This window comes from Aulostomus chinensis, chromosome 3 (assembly GCF_037954235.1).
Source record: "Aulostomus chinensis isolate RoL2024-O1b breed Wild chromosome 3, RoL_Achi_v1.0, whole genome shotgun sequence".
Taxonomy (NCBI): Eukaryota; Metazoa; Chordata; class Actinopteri; order Syngnathiformes; family Aulostomidae; genus Aulostomus; species Aulostomus chinensis.
Genome location: NC_141322.1, coordinates 20061726 through 20086480, shown reverse-complemented (window position 1 = coordinate 20086480; position 24755 = coordinate 20061726). Strand labels below are relative to the sequence as shown.

The 24755-nt window shown below is 40.4% G+C and overlaps 2 protein-coding genes across 2 annotated transcripts in view; both read right to left on the bottom strand.

Moving 5' to 3' along the window:
* kcnb1 (potassium voltage-gated channel, Shab-related subfamily, member 1) overlaps positions 1-15465 on the bottom strand; it is a 34738-nt gene extending 19273 nt beyond the window's left edge. The window contains exons 1-2 of the mRNA XM_086199418.1: positions 15214-15465; positions 12367-13021 (exon numbers count right to left, since the gene is read on the bottom strand). Coding sequence (XP_086055544.1) covers positions 12367-12942 — 576 coding nt within the window. The 5' untranslated portion in view covers positions 12943-13021; positions 15214-15465. The remainder of the gene's footprint in view (positions 1-12366; positions 13022-15213) is intronic.
* A 420-nt stretch (positions 15466-15885) lies between these two features.
* Positions 15886-23202, bottom strand: ptgis (prostaglandin I2 (prostacyclin) synthase). Its single transcript, XM_086200782.1, has 10 exons — positions 22955-23202; positions 22410-22533; positions 21661-21836; positions 21434-21580; positions 21215-21327; positions 20940-21115; positions 18285-18438; positions 17402-17583; positions 17003-17154; positions 15886-16504 (listed from the first exon to the last, which is right to left on the bottom strand). The coding sequence occupies exons 1-10, from the start codon at positions 23026-23028 to the stop codon at positions 16351-16353; spliced, it is 1452 nt and encodes a 483-aa protein (XP_086056908.1). The 5' UTR covers positions 23029-23202; the 3' UTR covers positions 15886-16350.
* Between the last annotated feature and the right edge of the window lie 1553 nt (positions 23203-24755).

Here is a 24755-nt window from a genome sequence, read left to right as displayed (position 1 = left end):
AGAGTACACTAGAGTACTGCACACACATAATAAATCCATTCCACATGGGTTAACTCACTGAAGTGGTTATTTTCTCCTTCACTGGACAGTATACCATGGAAAAAGTGGAGAATGATTGTCAGGTGGACCCATCTTGGTTTCCACCTTCATCAACCAATTACATTACACCTGAGTGTCCATACTACGAGATTAAGTCCCTGTGTATTACAGTGTCTCATACATGCAGACATGCCATCCATTACACTACATAAAACTGACACAAATGCAATTGCAGTTTAGTCAGGAAATTTGAATAATTAAGTTCAATGCTTCTTTTTTAACTCTATTCTGATTTGGATTGAAAGTTCCTCATTTGGATGTTTTTGAACAGAACAACTGAAACCCAACTTTGATGACAGCACAGTAAAAATATGTAATAGATGTGCAACAGCATGATCATAAAGAGATAATAATCATGTATGTAGTTGAGTAATAGTCATGTAAATGCCAAAGTAATTACAAGATAATGTTTGTACTAACAATGGCTACTGTAATAATATGGAAACACATTAACAGAAATGAGAATCTTTTAGGGAAACAAAGGATATTTTTTAATAAAAGATGAAAATATATTAGCCTGCTTACAATAGTACATCTGTGATTTAACCAGTAGAAAAATTATACAATCTTGCATTAAATAATATTGAACAAAAGGCTCCATTGGATCACACCACTGTCACATCTGTCAGATCTGAACATGCTGACTTTGTAAAGCTAGACTGCATTTGCAAACACCAATCTCTGGAAGTGTTTACATGGACAGGCTCCTCAGGCTCTCTGTGACATGGTGCAGTCACTACAGGGTGATGGAGTGTCCACCAGAAATCCTGCCGCAGGAAACTGTAAGATACAGGAAAGCCTCCTTTGGCCAGACCTCCTTCTCATTTAAGAGAGCCAAGACAGGGAAGGAGCTGCCAACCAAACTAAAAGCAGAACAGAATCATCAGCATTTTAAAATCCAACCGTAGAAAAATTTAAAAGACAATCAGTCATGTGACCGCATGTGGGACCAGGGTAGGGTGGATGAGGGTGGGATTTGGTTTTATAAGTGCATGTGCTTGTATGTTTTACTATATATGTTTTTATGACTGGCATTTTGAATAGGAAGTATTGAATGCAATTGAAGATGTTGCTCTGCAGGAAATTGAATCCAATTTAACTGGACAACTTTTATGGACGACAAACATGATTTGTGCTGTGCCGTGACCGTGACAAAAGAAAGGAAGAAGAAGAAGAAGAAGTTACCAACAATCACCAGCAGATGTTGACTCGCGGGAAGACAGCAGGAATAGGATAAGAACACACCAACATCAGCTCTGAGAAATCTCCTGGTATTCTCTTTGCATTTTGCAGCAGCTTCTGTTATGTTATCGCTCTCATTTCATCAGTTGTCTTGAATAAACCCTGATGGGTATCAGAGTCAGCCAAAACACTGTAAACTGTATCCAGACACAGTGGCAGAGGGACAAAAAAGTGAATTCCAAGCCCGTTCATTACTGAGTATAATTACAGCCCCGAGCATCCTCTGATCATCAGACAATGGAATGTTTTTGTTCAAAGTCTCCTCACTACGTGTTTGTTACACAGCGGTACTCTGTACATTTGTGCGATTCAGCACTTGAGAGAGTCATTGATGAGCACTCTATGAGAGTGAGCACTGATTCAGGAAAAAAAAATGACACACTTTCATTATTAATCACTTCGCTTGCAGACTTACACAGCATTCTGCTATGAGTGAGACAGCATTTCAGTGGACAGCATGACCTCAATGTCCTTCCAACTGTAAGACAAGTTCAGTATCTTCAATAAAATATATAATAAACTGCTACAGGCCTTGGGTGATGTATTTTTTTAACCCTCACCCTTAAAAGCCCTTTAAAAAAGATCATAGATGATACACATGATTTCAGCATATATGCCTTCACATCAGCAGAGAAAGATGTTCAGCACCCCCAGATATTTAGTAACCTTCTCAAGTTTTCCATAATTTTTCATCTTGTAAGTAATTAATTCCAAGTATTTCATAAACTCCTCTTTTATTAAAACAAATGACTGACTAAATTTGTATGGTGTGTCTGCCTCTGGAAATATGGACAGATGTTCCACTGCCATTCCTTCTAAAAATGACAGAACCCTGAGCAGGATAATTGTAGCACAAACCGTTAGCTAACTGGTTAGTAGCACGCATTGATAGGTAGCATATATTGACAACGTCAGTAACCACAGCATCAAATCAACATCTGTGTGGCCTAAAAGCAAAACTGGTGAGAGAGCTGACTCAAAAGTTTTATGCCTCTATTGCTGTATTTGTTTCTGTTCAAACCAAAAAAAAAGCATCATCACGGTGAGGTCGTTGGTAAGGTGATGTTAGAGAATCACAGCGGCTCAAGTTTTTAGTTAAGTTGCCCAGTTTTGTCTGATACCAACTTGTATGACATTGAGCTTTTTCTTTTCAAGTATTTACAAATAGGTGCCATGAGGACATAGGTTTTTTTTTTCACTTTTGCATTACTTTGTGACTCCAGAATGCAGAAAGAGCTGGTCATCTACATTTGGCTTGAGGCTAATGGCTAAATATTAACGCAAATGTTAACCGTGTTAATAACTGGAGACATAAGATGCGTTCTATGTCTGAAAAGTCCAGTCTCAGGGTTTGTGCATCACACACCGACATGTCATGTTGCTATGTGACCACAGAGAGATTTTCCCCATCAGCTCATGAATACGAAAACAACTATTCAGTGTCAAAGCATCAGTCTGCACAGCATAAATCAAAAATTAAATATGGGAACAAGAAAGAAAAATCCTTGTGTGTGTGTCAGTGTGTGTGTGTGTCAGTGTGTGTGTTGGGGGGGGGGGGGGGGGGACTCTTTCTGACACCTGAACTAATTTCCCTCTAATGAATCTACAAATTAATGCTGTCATGTCAGCCATGCACAAATAGTCTCCTGGTCTTCTTGTCATTCACTCTCAGTGTTCCCTGCATTATCTCTGACTGACTGTCATGTCAGATCCTTCCTCCCTCTTGCCCTGCAGTAACTTCAGTATTCTGACCCCATCAGAGAGGTTTTTCTCCTGCCATCGGTGTGTTCCAAGTCCACACCAATGTAGCATTCATGCTAAGTATAATTTCAAATGTATTATGTGGGGCTACTTGTGGATTTGCTAGAGATTTACTTAAATACTGTGCCCCTCTTCAGACAACGCAATACTCTGAGGCAGGCTAAAAGCTGTTAATGTGTCACTCAGTTGAGGTTTTGAAAGTAACCACTTAGTTTCTCAATAAGGGGTTACTTGATCCAAATGACACCTGTTTGGAAATTTAATGTAATGTTTTAGGAGATGTGATAGAGCCACTTGCCGGGTGAGAACAAGCAAGCGTCATGTGACTGCAGATCTGTTGAAACAAACCCAGCCATAATAGAACGCTTCAGGAATGAGGTATTCTTTGCAGGCCAACCACCATGAGTTCCCTCAATCAAAAGCCCCTGGGAATTTTACATGGAATTTTGGATTATTGCAGAAAATAAGCACTGTGGCCAAAGAACAGCGAGACTTACACATTTTGTTTCACAAGATAATCCTCACTAATGAACACTACTTAAATGACTTTTGAAGTGTGACACACATTCATGCATGGGGGGGGGGGGGACTTGCAGGAATATACAAATCTGACATCAAACTCGTTTTGTCAGTTCAGTTCATTAGGACTTAAATATGAAACACATAAAAGTGATCAGGCTCCAAAAATTATTCAAAAAGGACACAAAGAATGGCCTCAGCGGCCATAGCTCACAAAACACACCACTGTTAGCATTTAAAGAACAATTTTATATCATTTTCTGTCAGGACTAGATGTGCTCCTGGCCTTTGGACACACCTGCACACGTTTCTCAATCACCTCCCCTTCTTTATACACTGACCCATTTTCTTTGTTCCCAGTTGTCTGATATACTCAGTCCTAGTTTTCCAGCTTTTCCCTTACCCTCTCTTCCAGGTTCCGATCATACTCATCCCCGATTCCTGTCCGACTGTTCTACGCCCCAACTGTTTGTGTCCAGTGAGCGTTATTATTACAGATCTTTGTTTGCTCTCAGCCTGCCTGTCTTCAAGTGTTGTATTTGAGTCTTGTTTCAGTTTTGAACCATTACAAATACTCTAGTTCTTCAGGAATTCCATTACAAAGTTTACACATGCTATGAACCTACGTCTGGAAGTAGTCTTTATAGTATTGTTATAATAATAATCCCAATAAATGAATATAAAACCCTTTAAGCAAGAACATTCTGTTGAATTAGAATCATACCAATATCTCTGCACCTGATCTAAAAGTCCAAACAGCATTCTTTAAAAAAAAAAAATTTCTTCATGTAATACCCTACAGTCTCAATTATTCATTTTTGATTCTCATACCAATAAGAAACAGAAATTATTAATTTGAACATAATGTTGTACACTGAGCCAGGAGATGAAGTGTTCTTAGTGTCTTAGAAGAAAGAACATTCTTCTATCATCGGTTAAATTCTCGTTATTTTTTTCCCTGAGTCATAGACCGGCTTCCTCACAGTGAGATTCAGCTTACGTGTCTCACAGTAATTTTCTTTTTCCATGTTTGCACTCTCCATCCATCTTGATCTGTTCCTACTTTCTTTCTCTCACTCTTCGCTCCTCTGGCTGTCCTCCCCCTGGCGGGGACTGTGACGTCTTTGTCTTTCAGTGCTCACAATACAACTCCACTGCAAATTGAATCAACAAAGAAGCTGTCTTGCTTTGCAGTGGCAATGTACAATTCATGAACCATCCATCCCTTACACTGCTCCAAATTCATTAATATGTTATGAAGATGTATTAGGTTTCAATTTTTCTTTTTCTTGAACTTTTTGTTTCAACTTACAGTATCTGTTGTGTAGAGTTCGTAGTGACATCAGGATTGCTGCACTGATTACAACAGTTATATAATTTCTCTTTCAAATTAGTCACTGAAGAGCAGAAACTGTCTTTACTAAACCCACTCTGCAGCACACAATGGATGGACCCACCGCTGCCAGCCTCGGCTGACACCACAAATCCTGAGTGATCCACTACAAAATGCATGACATGACTTGTAAAAATACACACAATCATGACTCAGTCTCAGAGACTCGACCTTTTCACATTAACAGTGAATGAGCATGAAAACATGCAGCACAATGAGAAAACTGCAAGCAAACACTGCCAAACTTAAAAAAAACCTCAATCACAGACTGTGTAAAAGGGTGGACTCCTCTTTGTAGAAAATTTAGCAATTTGGCATTCAGCACATTGTCTTTTTTTGTTTGTTTTTTTTCTAAACTTTGGTATTTTGTGGTGCAAGGGGTGGTAATGACATATCAAACCCATTCCTCAAAGCATCTATTTCACTCTAAATAGGACTAGAAACAAATTTTAATATTACTATATAACCAGACTAGATTAAAAACTCTTCAGGAAAATGTGAATTGATAAGTCAAATGAGGTTGGGGTATTTTCTCATCAACAATCGATCAAGTATCCACAAACACAACTCTGCATATGTGATGATTTAAACCTATTGTAAAATTGCATGATATACCCCAGGGATTAAGTTTCAAGAAACTATGTATTACGCAAATGTTTATGTATTCTTGTGTTCGCCTGCAGCAACCACAAAGCCGGCAAAAGGCCTGAGCAGTTAATCAATTGCTCAGCGAATCCATGTCCATAAATCAATACCTTTAGTACACTATAGCTAAAGAAACCTGAGATCTGGACCAAAGTCGGATTTGTTCTCTTTAACCGTCAGAAGTCACAGTTAAAGTTTTCTAAGGCTACATTGGAGAGTGACATCAGGAACACTGAGTGTCAGCTCTGTTGATGAGGCAACTGAGTGCCTGGCACATAGAGCCGCTTGCATGAAAGCAAGCACTAGGACACTCAATCCCTAAGTACACATGATCCTGTCCTACATCCCTGCACCACACAGACCCCGAAAACATGCACAAGTAACCTGGAAAACACTGACATCATTTCCCTGTAATTCCCTATCAAGCACGAATTCATATCACGTGCTCACTTTGCTGCTTCCTGCCATAGAGGAGTTACTTGATACTCAGTGTATCACTGATATGGGTTTTAAAATGGTACATCCTTTCGCCACATATAGTGTAACTTAAAATGGCTCACAGTCAGAGAACAGCACCTTCAGCAACACGAGTCAAGCTCCACAAACTTGGATGGTAACAAATTTGACAAAAGGTTTGAATTATTCATCAATGTTCCCTGCATTTGCTATGAAGACCTTGTTTAGAGATTACTAATGTACTCAAGATTAAAAAAATGTGAGTGTGTATGCCAGACAGTTTGTGCGTATGATTTTTTTTTACTTTTAAAGGAAATTGTTTCTCTGCAATGTAGACTGTCATACTACCTTACCACTTTAACAATGAAAAAAATCCATTTTATATATAACAATATCAAAAAACACAAATATAACAGTGTATAAAATCTGTATAGAAGTCACCTGAAGACAGTAAAACGTATCTTTTTTAGTACTTGTATGAATGCACAGAATTCAGAGCTGTTGTGGATTATTCAGATATTCATGAATAACACAAGATCAGTTTTTAATTCATGAGAACTGACATGTTGTAGCTCCATAGGCCAAAATTCAATGCAGCTCCACAATACTAGAAGAGTAGGGTCCGTCTAATGTTTCATGATAAACTATAAAATTCCCAGTGGAAAAAGAAGCACTGGCACTCCATTTCTTCACATATAGGCATGTGTCTCATCAGGGATAAGCAAATTTAATTACACTCTATAAAATGTTCTTGATATTTAAATTCTACTTAATTGCCATTTCTCTGGCACGACTCTTAAGAAAATGTGTAATAATACAAAAGATATTCTCTAATTGAATAAACAGACCGTAGAGAAATTTGGAGAGAAGCCGAAAGAAACAAGCATCACAGTATTTAGGTGCATGTGAAGCTTTATTGTACTGCATTTTATTTAATTATGGCTGCTGAAAGTGAAGGATTACAGGTGGATTGAGTAATTGTATGTTAGTCCTGGCTTTTTAGAATGACTTAACATGGGAACAAATGCTTTGTGGAAATAAAAGGTGACCAAGAATGGATCTTTGAGGAACACCCTCTAATTAAATGATCCAAAAGACTTACCCAAGTTTATATTATGTGGAAACCAGAGAGGGAATATTGTCAAAAGGAGCTGTCTCAACAATAGTGTCACTTCTACAAGCTTGAGACCATGACATTTACAAACTCCTCTCTTCTCTCCTCCTTCTCCTCTTTTCTAAATAAGGCCATCGAGTCTCTCAGGGACAACAAAGTTTAAGGATTTCCTGACTGCTACAGCATGGACTATTCCAATAACCTTTAAATTTAGACAAAGAAAACATGACATTTATCATACAGTATACTGGTTGACTCTGTTCAGAAATGTAGACGTAATTGATGAATGCTTGGTCTTGTGATCACATGACCTCTGATATATTCTCATCCGTGCGACTGACTCGCAAGCTTTCCGGAAGGGTGATAGATTCTAGTCCGCTTGCTTCGTGTCATCACTTCTGCGTCAGACTGATTTATGGGTCAGAATATAGCCAGGCTACATTTATGTCATCTTAAGTGTGACATGGAAAGGAGAATAATTGGAATTTGTTGCCTGCCATCTGAGCCACAATACAAACTGGCAGAGAATTAGTGATTTCTCCATTTCTGGATGCACGGAGGACAAGACAAATACCTAGAAACGACAGCAGCATTTATGTTTGGCTTTGGTTTCTATTTTAAATAGTTTGCTGCCAAAGACATGCTGATAAACAGAGTGAGAAAATGAAAATGGAAATGATCTCATGTGATGAGTTGATAGATTTAAGAAAGGGAAGGTTTGGAAGAGGAGAGCTGAGACTGCAACTCAGCCAAAGTGCCATTTTTTCCTGTTAAACAGATCTGCTCTGACATTTCATGGGTTCTTCCTTGGTCCGTACCCCTCCACCAAGTTTGGTGAAAATCTACCCGATAGTTTTCACATAATCCTGCAGTCAGACAGACAAAAAAACATGTCACTGATCACGTAACCTCCTTAGTGGAGGTTTAGGATAAATGATATGTCAAGCATCCTAATCTGGTTATAATGGTCCTATCTATCACTAATTATTAATGACAGAAACCATCCAAATCTGTGATGAGGTTACATAAATGATACTGCAGGTGTTAAAAAAAAAGGGGGGGGATGGTGGCTTTTCTTGGCACCAGTGTGATTGTAAGGCATTGCTTAGCCAGCGGTCAGGCACAATCTCATTTTATGGTGAGTCACTTCTGATTTAAGCGAGAGACAGACAACGCTGTGGCTTACGAAGAATGTAAACAGAGAGAGGAGAGAAGGGAGCTTCAAATTGGGCCTGGAGTCTCCTGAAGAATAATTAATGTGACATTTCCCTGACATTTAGTCAGAGGTATAGTGGAGGAGCCAGAAGACGAGGAGGAAGGAAGCAGAGATATGAGCCAGTGCGGGAAAAGAGAGACAGGAAGGACGACAGGTCAGAGAGAATAGATGAAATATTAGCTTTCCCTCCCTAAATATCTCCCCCCCTCCAAAAAAAAAGAATACCGCATCTACTGCCCACTTTCTTTTCTTGCTGGGTATTAAACACAAATATGGCTAATGTGATGTTCAGTCCCCCGCTGCTCCAGTGATGATACCTTTGTTGCTTAGTAACCATTTGTTTTGTGCTCCACCATTCACAATCTGTTTATGGGCTGTTAGACACACATTTCCATCTGACCCAGGATAGAAGAGCAGCCGATGGACCAACGCTGAGAGTTTTTGTGGTTGACCACTCAACAAGCCCACAGCTTATTAAAGAAATGAAAATATATCCACGCCTATTAGTGCTTTTAGTTTAGTTGCTAGCTCTGTGGTTTCACAATACCATTTTAAGCTAATTAGAAATTGATAAACTCAGTTCCTTGCTATGTCGAGGTTGCTCTTTTTCTCTGGCAGCCATCCTTTGTTGTAGGCTGATGCCAAACCAACAGATGATGTGAGGGATGGCTCAACACTGCAGCGGCTTATCAGTGGGTGGCTATTGAGAGTTATAGATTTGCAAGAATCAATATGCATGTGCGCTTTGCTGTGTCATTATTCAAAGCCTTCATCTTGGTTAAGTACTTCAAAAACTAAACCGAAGATGTCGGGGTGCAATAATGGAGACAGGCGTGTATGGTCGACTCATCTCTTTTTTGTAGGCTGCAGCACTTTTTTAGCTCTAACACAATAAACATTGATTCTTATATCCCTTTGATTTCTATGAAGAAGGCATTTCACTGACAGACTCAATGTGTTTGTAGGAAGCGCTGACACTTCTAACCAAATCCTCACAATGAAGCATCAAGCCAGCACTAACTGCTAATAGTTTAATTTCCATTTCCTATAAGATGCTCGCTGCAAGCCAAACAAGGCGTAGCTCTGCCTTTTAGTGCACCGATGTGTCTTCTGTCAATCCTGCCAGGAAGAGCGTGATCAAAGGCTGCTCATGTTTAACACGGCGGTGGTCTTGCAGGGTGCAGGTGCAGCTTTCTGAAAGGTCTGCAATGGCCAATAACTGTCATTTGGCACAGACTAAAGGTGAAAACAGCAGATAAACATCCAACATAAAAGGCATAGTCTTCAGATGAGGATGCAGTAAAGAGAGTATCCAAGTATCTGATTAGAACTGGAACGATTAGATTCAGGCTTATTCAGCAAGCTCCCGCGATATGTTAAACAATCACAGGGCTTTTAAATTCTGATTTCTAAAACTCCTTTTGAATGAACTGGTTGAGTATCAGAGTGCTTCCTTCCTAAGAACTGTCTGAATAAGCCTGAACTCCACAATTACAAACCAATTCAGTTGTTTATCAGAAAAATCTAAAGTAAAATCTCTATCGATCAAAACCTGTTCCTGCCAAGCATTGATTTATCTAAATGATACAAACAATCCCCAATCATTTCTGACTTGTTCGTGTGCACGCACACATAATTCAATATTCCAGTCTTCTGGAAAGCATCTCACATGGGGAGATTCTGAGTGGGGTTGTCACAAACAGAATGACGGCAATATGACTTGAAAGGCATAATCTTTAACAGAGATAATTTGCTGCTGGTGGTCAGTCTTGTCATGTAATACACTGTTATTCCACTAGAGGTGCCACTGATCACTGTGTCAGTGTAGCGTGAAGATCATCGCGCCTCAACAAATCAAATCCTGAAGCTCCTCTTCCAGCAAGGATGGAGAAACAGGGACGATATACAAACATACGATATAGATCATACTCCATAATGTAGCAGCATGAGGAACTGTCCAGACCAGCTAACTTGTAAAAGAAACAACGTGATCTCATTCTTTCAGTCACAAACCAAACAGGCTGTTTCACTCAGTCTTTCCACTTATCTATGAGTAATGCAATCTAATTTGTGTATCATCCATGTAATCATGAGACAGGAGTGAGACAATGAGACATTTTCAACCATTTTTCTGGTGAAAAAAAATGTTTTTAGTGAAACATCAGGCATTCGCAGCCTCCAAAACTTGTTACTTGGTTATGGGGCACCATTAGCTTCAAGCTAAGTATACGTGAATGCCATTGTCTGACTCGTTGAACCACAGAGAAGTGATGCAGCGGTAGAAAAACATCTTCATGAGCTCAAGGAACCTACAACTAAGTATTTGAAATGAAAAAACCCACCGTTGGGGTGAAATATCTCTTTAAACACATGCTTACGCATATCTAGACTGGTGCTTTACTCTACATGTGTGTTTTCTGCTGGAGTGACAGAGCCACCATGTCAAAAATGAAACTATAACAGAGAAACTGACTTTTAGAGCAGGTTTGGTAAAATTTTAACAACAATGAATCAAGAGGGACACTTTCCCGACAGGGAAAGTAATATGGATGTAAAAATAAAACAGTTTTTTTTTAGTTGTTGATTAATTTTGATGTAAGAGAATAATACAACAACAATGAAACAATGAAAATATACAGAAAATGAATAGCAAATGTCTGTTGTAATTGCAACTAAGATGCATATAGTTAGTGTTATATAATTAAAAAAACAGATATCTAGGTTCAGTTGCTCCAGTTATTCTGAAGGAAAAGGAACCCACATTAAACCTTTGGGTCGACATGATGGTGCAGTGGTCAGCACTGTCACCTCACAGCAAGAAGGTTCCGGGTTCTGTGTGGAGTCTGCATGTTCTGCCTGTGCCTGCGTGGGTTCTCTCCACTCTGGCGTCCTCCCACAGTCCAAACACATCAAGAGGGGACGAGGTTAATTGATACTCTAATCGAGGGTGTCAAACTGGTCCAGTAAGGGCTGTGCGGCAGCAGGTTTTCATTCCAACCAAGAAAAACCAACACCTGATCCAACAAATGAGCTGTGTGGACACAGCTTAGTTGATTTAAGTGGAATCAGGTGTTGCTTTTGCTCAGTTGGAATGAAAACCTGCTGCCGCACGGCCCTTACTGGACCAGTTTGACAGCCCTACTCTAAATTGACCGTAGGTGTGGCTGTGAGTGTGAATGGTTGTCTGTCTCTATGTGTTGGCCCTGAGATGGACTGGTGACCTGTCCAGGGTGAACGCTCACCTGAGGGCTGCCCCCCCCCCCCCCCCCTGCAGGATAAGCTGTAGAAAATGGATGGATGGATTAAACCTTTGATTTTATTGCACTGGAAAGGTTTAGGTGTGATAATTAGAGGCAGAAAATCAACTAATAATCACTTATCAAGTCACCTCAATTAATCAGTGCACCTCATTTTCTAATAAAAAGACACCCACAGGAATCTGTCCTCACTCATTGCTTCATACCATACTTGTACTATCTTATGTATCCCTGCTTGCTTGCTCAGCCATATTTTTCAAGAACATGAACACAATGCATGTTTAGCTTGCACAACGTTACATGATTGATAACTTCAGAGAATAATGCTCGATTTTTGCAATGCATTCATTGAATATGGTTGGATTTTGTTGAAAACAATGAAACAAACAAAGTGTTGGTCTGAAAAAATCAGCTTTTATATTCTCTGTGATTGTTTTCTGTTTTGATGCATAAATCGTTCAATTAGTGGTCCATCCCCAAATCAGTTATTTCCCGATCTCTGATTGTCCAATAAAGGATGCGATGTTGTGTTTGAGTACGTTGTGGTGACGTGTGGTTATTGCAGACTAAATGGTTTGTGTGTGTATCAGGAATGGAATGATACCACACATTTGCAGGCTTGATCACACGTAAACAACCAATCATATCCAATAACAGTTATTACCTTGGCAGCAACAGATGAGCTGGGCTTTTCCAGGAGGTCCCAAAGTTTCTTTCGCTTTTCAGCGCAGCACGTATTGTCAAATTCTTCTCCCTCTCTGTCTTTTAAATTATCGGCCTCTCTTTTAAGCTCCTCGTTCATTTGTTCCTTTTTCTGGTGGTACCTGGCTTGGCAACACGACTCAAGGTAGATCTCATCAATGCCCCAGTAGTCCAGTTCCTGACTGAAAGACAGTGCGCACATTTCCTCCATCATGTGCAGCTTACCAGTGCGATAAAAGTTCAGAATGGATGTGAACGCACCAGGATGTCTGTCAAAAAAGTACTCATTCTCCTCCAGGTTGTAGTCATCACACACCTCCATTAGAGACTCGTGGGTGCTGCAGTCTCGTAACTTTCCTAAACGTGTTCGTGGTAGCCTATCTAACGTTCGCCACAAAACCTCATGGGGGAGGCCTCCAACGTTCAGCCTGACCCTGCGGAAACAAGACTTGCTGCGAATGATGTCCACCGGCTCGGGAGGAAGCGATGACGTTGATTGTGAGTTGGCTTTGTTGAGTTCTGCCAGAGATTTCTCCATGGTGACGTTAGGACGAGGAAGCAGACAAACATCCAGAACTATGGACAACACTCGGTCCTGTTTTCTTTCATTATTGTGTCTGAAGAAGTCAAAAAATAGAAAGAAAACATTAGTATTGCAGGATAAAATCCAAAACTCAACTAATATGGTGATGATAGCCAGTGGCCTTTGACCTGATAGGAGCAGTAATTCTCAACCTGAAATGACCCGAGAGAAAAATTAAGTATTTCCATTGTGCACACTTGTTTCTTTTTCTGGTAACTTTATGCTTTTACCTCTTCAAATCTTTATAAATCCTTCGAATAAAGACATCCAAGAGGACAAAGTTACTCACAGCGCATTTATTCACAAAGGCCATAGAAGCCACAAGAATCCCTGACCAGAAATATATAAATGTCCTTTACATTCACATCTTCGCAAACAATCAAAAGTACTCATGAAAGCTCATCGCCAGGTAAGGTTCACATTTGTACTTCACGTTGTCTATCAGTTTATGGTATCTATGTCTGTGGCAACACACCAGAACCTCTGATTAGCTCTCCTGTAGCTTCAGTGTGGATAAATAACTTGATTGTGTTGCTCCTCCAAATGTTAACAGACCAAATGGATCAAATTCTGAAGGTGGAATGAGTCGTATCACAAAGCCTGACTGGAAGTTTACAGACACAACAGTAACAACGGTGTAGGCCATGACCTTTGAGTCTTTCGACAGTTGTTTGGAATGAGTGTCATTGCCAGATGGGAGAAATGAAGATTCTGTTTGGAACTTTACGGGGATTTTGAAAGGATCAAGGAATATCTCATTTGTGGAAGTTTTACAGTGATTAATAAGTGAATTTTACATTCAGTCCAGAATCAGCGTGAGTTCTTGTGATGACTCACACCAATTTTATGCATTACCAAGAAAACATTTGAACATTATAGTTAGAGATCTTGTTCTGAGGAAGTGACCGAAAGATAGATACCTCGCTTAATAAATCTTCCTGCCACACCGATATAAATTACAGATGTGTGAAAATATCATCATTATTATCAGAATCTGCAAAAAAAATGTTCCTTCTTTAAAAAATTTAGTGTTGTCGATCCAGGCCTAGGTCGTCTTCTTTGCTCATCATCTGTCATTTATGATGACAAAACGGTGCTGAAAAGATGAGGATATGATATGCTATCATTTATGAGCTTCCCCGAATGCTTAGGAAATAAATTAAAACCTTAGTTGGTTTTCAAATTAACAGTGTGTACATGTGTTTTGTACAAAGTGTGAATATCATACAGATTCTGTTGGCATCAAAAATTTTGCTTATCGGTCAAATTAGTTGGGGGGAAAAAAATCCAATATTTTAATTCTCTAACATGAATATTACAACCAAAACACTCTGAATAATTTTTATGAACACATCTGGTATGACATTAAATAAGTCTTAATAACAAACCAAACGTCTCCAGATTGTCTTTTACAGCTGCAGTCATTTCCTGATGTAATGTGTGTGTGTGTGTGTGTGTGTGTGTGTGTGTGTGTGTGTGTGTGTGTGTGTGTGTGTTATTCCTAGCGTTCTTGAGTCAGTCGGCCGTCGGTGTGGGTGGGGACGCGGGGACGCCTCGGTGCTGAGTGCGGTACAAAGTGAGAGCTGTCCAGTTTAATGGTGCTGAAACGCCTGGAAGCAGCTCCTCTCCTCCCGGATCGAGGAGAAGAGCCCCCCCCCCCCCCCCCAAAAAAAAAGGGGGGGACGACGAGCCTAGATCTTCTCCTCACATAGAACATAAACCTGTAGACGTGGCGCAAGCTGCTCATCTATTGAGTTTATTTACCAAATCCTGCAAATGTGCTATGCAAAGTTTTTATACTTCACAATTAAGACCAACTCACATCACAATGCGCACGCAAACGCGCGAGTGAGGGTGCAGAGGTGGTTGTGTAAACACCTGCGGAGGTTCAGTACAAACAAGGTGAAGGACCCTCCTGTTGGCTTCGATCAGAGCACGAAAAGCCGTTCGCGTACACGTTGTACTGACGTGCACTGTTGAGACGAGACCGGGATGTTTGCTCGTCTAATACCGTGAACTGCAAAATCCACCATCGTTTCTGTTTTCCAGAGGCTCCATATTGGTGCAGCTTTTCTGCAGCCATAGATACAGTCACTTAGGATTCAAACAAGCTAATCGTAATCATAATAAGGTTTGTAGCTAATAACAATAAGGATGATGATGATGAGGATGATGATGATGATGATGAGTTGTTGTCATGTTGTAGTGGATGAAAGCAGCACGTACCGCTCTGAGAACAATCAATCCACCGGCTCAAGCGAAGATGAAGCAAAAAGAAAGAAAAAAAGAAAAAGAAAAAAGGAGGCGCCGTTCTTGGGTTACTCTTGCCAGGGTCTAACCCAATCCATCTCCCTATCCTTTGACTCCGACATGTTGGAGGAATCTTCAGCACGATCCACCGCCTACCCGCTGCTCTGCTGCTCCGCACATCGCCCCGCTGCTCCGCCTGAAGATCAACAAGTCAGCCGGGAGACTACCTGTGCTCCCAGTCAGCTGTGCGAGGAGGCGCCGCGTCTCTCTGAAGGTGGATCCATCCGTGGCTGCTTCACCGGTCTCCTCCACATCTGATTAACTCTTTCAGCTCCACCAGGATGCTTCTTTGTATGGAGATGCATCTGTTAAGCAGGAGTGAGGTTCTAGTTTTTTTTTTTAAAAAAGCCTTATGTAATAATGATAAAGCAAATAGGCAACAAAATAGGAGTAAATTTGTTTGACCTCGGGTTGTGTGATCTACAGGCTCATGGCCAAGAACTTGAGACAAAAATCAATGACAGAAGTTTTGATTGAAGCAACTAAAGCAGTTTAATGTGGCTTGATCTCTTCATCCAGTTTTTTTTTTTCCACGACTGTGTCACAAGAACAAAAGTAAACCAGCAAAGTAATTCAACTCCTCTCTCCAGACACGAAGCAGCACTTGTCCAATCTGTTATTTCCCCCTTTTCTTCTTCTGCTACCGGTCAAGTAAATATTAGAGTTGTACAGCATATTACTGCAGTATGAAACATACCTTAATAATGAGATTTCCGGTGTCATTACTCCTGTCTGGTTGGTTTTGGTGGTGAAATGTAATGCAGTAGAAAGAATAGTTGTGAGTAGAAGTACCTCAAACATAGCTACTGGTGTGTGCATCTTTCTGGAAAAAAAAGGTCAAAAATCCAAAAGAAAACAGAAAAAGCAACAACACATTTGTGGGAGGAACCTTGAAGATTATTATGTGTGAAGAATGGAGACATTGTAAAATGGGAAATGTTTTATTACAATAGCCTACAAAGACATGCAATGATTAAATACAGAATAAATTATTCAACATATATTTAAAAAAAAAACCTTATTAATCACACAGTTTATATAAATGAGTCATTTTTATTGTTGCATCTGCTTTAGTCTGTATTGAACCTGCAGATCTCCTTCCGGCTGAAGCATCCCAAAACCATAACGACTGGAATTCACTGGTGGCAGTTTAGCATCCGGGTCACACAACTCCAGATCAAGATGAGTCAAGAGCAGGAACACAAATCTAGACACACACACACACACACACACACACACACACACACACACACACACACACACACACACACACACCAAAGCAGTTAGGAAAAGCAGCGATTACTCAAGCACCCATAAATCAAATTGATGAAAAGGAAGTACATGAGAACTAAATACCTAAAGCTGACTCATAGCATCCTATTTGCATATTTTACAAATCACAGGGTTTGACCTTTAACCTTTTTCTCTCTGAATATGATATCTGACAGAGGCTGTGTCCTCTTTAACCCTCAGCCTCTAGCGACTCATTACGGCGTATAGGCGATTACTACATTACAGCTTGTTGCTAATAATTACAGAGGACATGAAAGCAGGGCTGAAACGATAATAGGGGGAATATTATGTGGAGATGGATTTGACTGGTTCTGCTCAAGTAATTGGGATGAAATTACAGAAAATGCTTTGATCGTGAATGCATCATTTTAAGCCCTAGTAAAGACATGAATCTGGGGGTATTTATACTCACGTTTTAATGGCTGCAACAGCAAACTCTTTCCCAACACAGATGTTACTCCCTGCGCCCCAAGGCATGGTGTAGTATTTCAGCCTTTTTCCATCCTTGTAGAACTTATCCCTCACTGTCCCATCATCATTTAAGAAGCGATCATACTTGAAAGTCTTTTGAGAAGAACAAATTATAAAGACACACGTTAGATGTGTGCATTTTTTATAAAAGTGCTGCCATGGAAAAGCCTCGCATGATCTTGAACTCACTCTTCTTATTTTATCTGCACGTCATCTTATATTAAACTTCTCAATTATTGCTAAGTCCTGCCTCCTTAAAAACGACATTTTTCTATTAAAACATTGCACCAAAGTATCATATCGGAGGTTCCCAATATCTCTTTCAATTCTAGTGGGTTACCTGTGGTTCTTGGTGAATCTCAGGGTCCATTTGAGGGCTGAGGAGGGGGAACAGACACACTTTGTCCCCTTGTCTGAGGTGATATTCCTGTCCATCGGCCATGTGGAGGATCTTGTCTTGCACCACTTCTCTGGTGATCATTACAGCAGCAGTGAGCCTCAGGGTCTCACTCAGAACACTATCTAAAGATCAGAAAGAGCAGCAGCGTGAGATAAATCACCTCAGGTTTCAACTGTACTTTTCAACAAAATATTTTTGTCAGGTAGACACGGTCAAGAGGACCTTCTGAAGCTCTAGCAAGCATCAGAATGATGAAGTGAATAACAATGAGTATTTCAATGGCACCTGTCAGTGGGTGGGATATATTAGGCAGCAAGTGAACATTTTGTCCTTGAAGTTGAAGCAGGAAAAATGGATGAGTGTAAAGATCTGAGCGAACCAAGGAAGGACGACTGGTGAACAGTGACAGGGTCATGAGATCGAGGCTCACTGATGCACGTGGGGAGCCATGGAGGTCCCAGCTTGTAATATACAGCACTTAAAGTATCTACTGCTTTAGTCTTGGCCTGAGATACCACAGCGCACTTTCAGAGGCCTTGTGAAGTCCATATATTGGCTGATAAAAGCTGTTTTAGCAGCACAGCCAACATATTATTTGTCAGGTGGTTTTATTGTTACAGCTGATCAGAGTATATGGTGATCATTGCTTAATTGAAACAAAGGTCAAACTTAAACAATAGGATTGTTTCAGAATGCTGCTCTGATCTTGTCATTCCCGTCAACTCAAATTGAGCCTGTGTTTCCAGCTCGCTAAGTCGGCTGCACCCCAAGGTGGAGGAGCTTGAGCGAATAACTGAAAAGGCTGCCAGCAGCTGTTCCATACCAAACACAGGTGTGCCGTGTGCCTCCAGTCTGTTGATGGGGGGTTGCTGCGGGGAGCTCTCCTGGCCTCGGATCTCTGATTTAACAGCCTCCATGGCCTCCGGGTGAGTGAGCAGGAAGCCTAGGAGCCAGAAGGCAGCTGGTCCAGCGTTACACTGGATGGAAAGAAAAACAAACAAACAAAGATCCAGCTTATAGCACACACTAAGTCAGTGTGGAGCATGTTGTAGTGCTGCTGTGTGAATGTGAGCAGTATGAGGGGAAGCTAGTGAATCATTCCACACCTGAGCCAGTAATTGGTGGGGTTAAGGGAGCTGTTCTTTCTACCTCTGATAAGCTGTCCTTTGACAGCCAGGGCAAACGCCCCAAACTGGCTGAATGGTGCATCATATGGCCTTGTTGCTCACATCACCAGATCTGATGCTTCAGACAATTAGAGTCTTTTCACACTAACACCCGTGACGTGGTACATCTTAAAAATAAAAAAATAAAAGATTAAATATGCAGGACTCGAACAAGCAAGTGACCTCCCGCACTTTCATTTTCCTGATATCATCAGCAATTATTTTTTAAAGCATGTGTGTCTATTAGGGGGTGAAACTACCACAACACATTAACCAATCTTTTCCTTCTAAAGGAAGCAGCTGATAAATCAATTTTAGGATATGTTTCAGCCAATATTTAACGATTATATGAACATGGAGGAAGAATGGCAACCAACAGCTTTTACAGGCCTCATAGACGCTTTATTGAAGTCCTAGTATTACCGTGTACTCCGGAATACCTCAGTCTGCCTGGAACACATTTATCAGCAATATTCACTCTGGCACCTCTCACTCGTCTCACATCTAATCCGTCTATTCTCCTCAGTGCTGCTCCAGTTTCCTTCCCAGATGGAGACTGTGTGCTCCAATATCCCAGCAGGCATGATGAGGCACAAACAAACATGCTGGAGGAATAATGGTCTTCCCCCAACCAGCAGTGCATCTGATGATGCCCACAGTGAGGGTGACTCAGCAAAGGTCTTCTCTCCCTTTCATACTGTGCACTGTTGCAGTGTGAACGATCTTTGGTCCAGAGAGATTTCCAGTTATCAGAGAGCTGTTTTGAAAGCTAAAATGTAGCATATCTACACAGCTGACGATGAGACGATGAAGCAGCTCGCTAGCTCCTCCACCTGGCAAAAATGTGCAATTGCACCATATTACTTTGGAATTGAACAGACTGGTGAGCAGGGATAGCAAATATACTTTGCAGCTACTCCTAAGAGTTTTCAGCTATCTACACTTTACTTTATCATATATTTTACCAACAAGGTTGGACTTTAATCTCCTGAATTTAACAGCTATATCTGTACCTTTTATTGTATTTCTTATGTCTTCAAAACAGGCTTGTTACTGTAGATTTAATGCATTCTTGCACCATCATGTTTTATTTTGCATCGCTGTGCATCTTCCCTAAAGTCTAGAGTAATTTAATGCACAAGTGACAGTTAATCATAGCAAAGATCCCTTGGTGTGTCCTCGGTGTGCCATGTCATCTATTTCCCCTTTTAAGTCCTGCTCCCCTATTTAGTATAATAAGACTTGGAGGGTTTGTTTTTTTTGCTGACGCTCAAAATGTATTTGCACACTGAAACGAAGGTAATGTTCACAACTTTCAGTGTTGTTTTTTTTTAAATCTTTTATCATATTTATTGGTAAAATATACTTTGCACACCTGTCCAGGGTGAACCCCGCCTCTCGCCCGTAGCTGCTGGGATAGGCTCCAGCCCCCCCGCGACCCTTACTAATAAGGAGTAAGCGGAAGATGACGATGGATATACTTTGCACAAAACAGATGGAGAATTGTCCTTCAAAGGCTGCTTTCTTTTTACTTTAATGAGATTTTTAGCCTGGATTTGTCTTGTGTAAATTATATTTAAGATCTGGGTCCCCATTCACAAACTCTGAATAGCAGACCGGGGTGTCCCTCTTCACACAATCTCTCATTTGTATCTCTCATTCTTGCTTTTGAATATATACATTGTAAAGATTTGTGAATGAACTGAAACAAATGAAATTAACCCGTTTTTCTCACGCAAGCGTCGGTCCTCCCAACACAGCAAAGAATGTGTGTGCTTGTACTACCTTTGCTGGTGATTCAGAGGAAGCAACATTTTCATCACACCTGAGTAAATATTGGTCATTTGTGCTCTGCATACTTTAATCTAAATAAATAGAAACAAGAAGATTGCAGTATGGGTGAAGCCCCGAGATAGAAATAGCCAATAAAGCCTGTTTAGGACAACATCTGTATCCATGCGCAGGAAACTGAGAAGGAAAGAAAACAACCTCTCACTGACAAAGAGATTTTTCTTCCATCCAGTTTCCATGTGCAATCATTCAACTATGATTAAGTGTCATGGAAACCAAATCACATGATCCAAACTGCTCTGAGTTGCATGTTGAGGCAGGTTGCTCTGAGGAACTGGCACAGAGGAATTCACCGTCTCTCACTTCTGCATAGCTGGCTGGGATGAGCAATGCGATGTGGAATTTAAACATGCACTCTGGGTGTGGAGAGTTTGTATGTTTAGATATTAGTGTGTGGCATTTGAGAGAGTGTGTGTGAATGTGCGTGTTAGTATTTGAGCAGGACAAGAAACCACTCCCACCTGTGTGGTCCACAGCTGCAGCAGCAAAGCTCTTTTCTGCATTTCAGCATCGACTCCCTCCTCCTGAAGGAAGTCATGATAGCTCTGCTGCCAGGAGCCCGACGTGGACCCTGCACCGTCAGGGGACAACAGCTCCCACAGTCGCTCTCGTGATGAGTTGGCTGTTTTGCTCTCTCCTGTCACAGATCCACCACATATTTGTATAAATCCCACTGTGCTGTCAGATAGGAAATTGAAAGCAAAACAATCGTACTATCATCCATTGTGGAGCTTACCTCTCTTGAGTGTGCAGCGAGCCAGTTTGGCAAGCAGATTATCGAACTTGCGAAACTCTTTGTAGACGGCAGCAGCGTTATCTCTCTTCTCAAACAAAGTAAGATATCCGGCTCTGAAAACAACAGAACAGCTGAATAAGCTTCACATTTGTCACTCACAGTTGTGTCACTTATCCTATTATATTTGAAATGCAGTCATAGAACAGTGCTGTGTTTCACCTGAAGAGAAGGCTGTAACAAAGGCTGAAGAGTCCTTCTTGTCTCCAGCCTGATGGGCTGCAGCCCCTCCGCTCATTCAGCAGCAGGTTCTGGACATGAGTGGTCATGGAACCGCTGAGCTCAGACAGGCAGAGACCCTTGAAATGCCTGAGACAGATTATATTCACTTAAAACAGATGTTTCAACTCTCATCCTGCAAATCTGCAGTGAAATGGTGCGTTTTTTACTTTTCCATCCATTTCCTCTCTGCCGTAGGTTTGACACTTGGCAGCTGCAGGCTGAAAACTCGTTTTATGATCTGGTTTCTACTGCGAGTGACGTCCAAGAAGACGGTGTCATTCAGCACAGCATCAAAGGAGTTTGGGTCCAACAGCACCGTCACGTGATGACCAGCAACACACACCTGCAGTAGAGAGATATTTATTGTTGTCAGTTACATTTTAAAGTTTTAATTTGTGTTCTTTTATCACAAGAAGTAATTCCTAAATTTAGTTTTTTCATTTCCTTTGGAATATTTGTTACTTGCTTGCAGAAATCTTGATAGGTATAATTGGATTAAAACAATTCTGTTGGACTCATCAAATTGTGCTATCATACATACATGCATATTTTCTCAGTTCCTGAAACATCTATCCTTTTTTCCCCTAAATAAAAATCCTATAACCTGATTTAAACATTTCTCATCCCTCTGTGAAAAACACTTCTGCATACATGTACAGGTGACTGCTTTTAAGGGATGTAAATACGTATAAACATATCCCCATTATACAAGCGTGTTTTATATAACTCCAATTGCATTTACTATTTCATATATTTTTCTTTTTTTTCACTTATATATTTTGGATGGATTTAAAATAGCTTTCTTATCATAAATATATTTCTAATTTTCTTCTTGCGGTCAAAACCACATTGGTATAAAAGCGTGTCACGGCACCTGCAGGTGTCAGATCAACTGCTGATCTTTATCAGCGCTTACTGTGAAGATATCCCCGTGTTTGTCTTTCATCCTGGCCAGAAACTTAGCAGCATCTCTCCCAAACTCAAGCGCATGTCCCAACCATGGAAGGAAGCCTTTGTCCAGGGGTGGCTCATTTTTCTGTCTGTCACACAGAAGGAAACTGATTGATTGCAGGATTGTGACGTTTATTTACCATACTCAAAACTCAACCGACAGGTTTGGAGTTCACAAACAAAGAGCTCTCAGCCATGTTGATGAAGAGCCATGCCTACCACCGGCCAGAGTTAAAGCCATGAGGAATGTTCTGAGCTATTTACTTACAGAGTGTGTTTGAGTGCAGTGCAAATGAATGAAAATCGTCTTTTCATGTCTTTTAATAATCCGACTGATTGACATCCACTTTATTTATTGTTGTTACAGAATTCAACTTTTTTCTTAATACATGACAACTCTCACAAAATATGATTTCGCGCAATCTTTGAACCTCAACTACGTGTCAATAAAATGTTGTCAATCAGTCTTACAGTATCTACAATACTCATCATACAGATTAATGGCTTTACCTTGTGCGAGAGGGGTAAAGGAAAATTAGTATAAGGATCCCATTGAGCAGCAGCAAAAATATTGTCCATAGCATGGCTCTGTAAAGTTGGAAACTTCTGTTGTCCCACAAATAATTCACACCATAGCCGCTGGTGACTTTTATCCTGGAGACTTGCTCAGCTGTAGCTATTCCTCCTTTGGAGGCGTGGAAAGGTGTGTCTAGTCACATAATGAGTTGCATAAGAGTCACACAGTAGAGAGTGTAACCCCTCAAATACAGCATATCCAGAGTGAGATCATAAACTGAAACCAGTCCAAATGACATCTAAACCTCCACCGTGGGGGAGGGGCTCTCATTAAGTCGAACCCTTCAACGCTTGAACATTTCACAGCAGTGACATCATCGCGTGAATGGCTTCATGTTTCATTTAGTAAGGAGTGATGTCAGGACACACATGTTTTTTGGCCGATATCCTTACGTCAATGGGTTAAAAAAAAAAGTTCTAACATTGTGAAATAGCTATTTTTGGAAAATAACAACGTGTGATTATTCATCTTTGACACAACTATTACATTCATCATCTATGGATGACGCTGCTGCACTGAAACCTCCTAATAACTAGTAATTGTATATACGGGGTGTAACTAGTTTCTGCTCTAAATGAGTGTATTAATGTGCTAACCAATGAATGACTGAGTCACCAATATGTCACACCTTGCTGGGAAAAACACTAAATAAATGCATGAAAACTAAGGGAATGACATTAAAGACTGGCTTCTAGGAACCCCCCCCCCCAAAAAAACCCAAATACTAACTGATAAAAACCCTCCATACGTTTGCACCAACAGTACGACGGCTGCTGTGTGTTTGATACACCAACAGAGGGAGCTGTGCGCTCGAACTTTTAACAGCTTGAGGAAAGCTATCAGTGGACGCTTGCACATGCATTTGATGTATGTGGGTTGTAAAGATCAAAAACACACTTACAACCTGTCCCGCCTCCAACAGGCTATCCTCCTGCCAGTAAACACACCTCACATCTCTCCGCTTGCAGATGCTGTTTGCACACAATAATATGAACCATATCCTTGATGTGATATTGAAGTTTGCTATAACTTTGTTTCCATTAAAAAAAAATGGACAAATAAATATCTCTATTGTAATAAAACAAATAAAGTGTATAGTGGGGTCACAAAGTACTGGTCGTGATGATAACTGACATAAAAAATGAAACACAAACTTAATACAAACATGGCAACACTGAAATTAATTTACTGGCCATTTAGTAGAGTGATGATCTCTGTTCACACACTGGACAGTCATGGTCACAGAACACACAACATAAATAATGGTGTATAAATAATATATTGTTATTTTTTTCTGCTAATATTTCCTAATTTCAGCATGAAAGTTAATTATTTGGGCCATGATAATTATGTCATAGAGGAGTGTAGAGGCACTTTTGGAAAGATGTCATTTTCAAATATGGAACAACAAAGTATGTCTGATTTACTACACACACACATATATCATTTTAGACAGAAAGTGCGGTAACCAGATCCTAATGACACACTGAAATGAATCCTCAGATTGAGGATTGAGATTGTGGGATTAAATAATTTTTCTCCTTCCTACTCCTTTTCGAGTATTAATTAATTAATCTGAATATCAAAACTGCATGTCTCCTATTCAAAGCATTTCATTTCAATTTTTGTTGTATGCATGTCATTTATGTTGTAAAAAAATGCTGTACTGCTCAAAATAAATGAAATTCTGCTGTTAGAAATAAGGTCAGAAATACATGCTGCATTGTTCCTGCT

Bases quoted from the DNA above. Each gene is read 5' to 3' on its own strand.
- ptgis (XM_086200782.1), bottom strand. From the start codon at position 23,028: ATGCTATGGACAATATTTTTGCTGCTGCTCAATGGGATCCTTATACTA. The intron at 21,116-21,214 runs GTAAGCTCCACA...GATCTGTGACAG, and splicing joins TCGCTGCACACTCAAGAGAG to GAGAGAGCAAAACAGCCAAC. The intron at 17,155-17,401 runs GTAACCCACTAG...TCTTCTCAAAAG, and splicing joins AGATTCACCAAGAACCACAG to ACTTTCAAGTATGATCGCTT.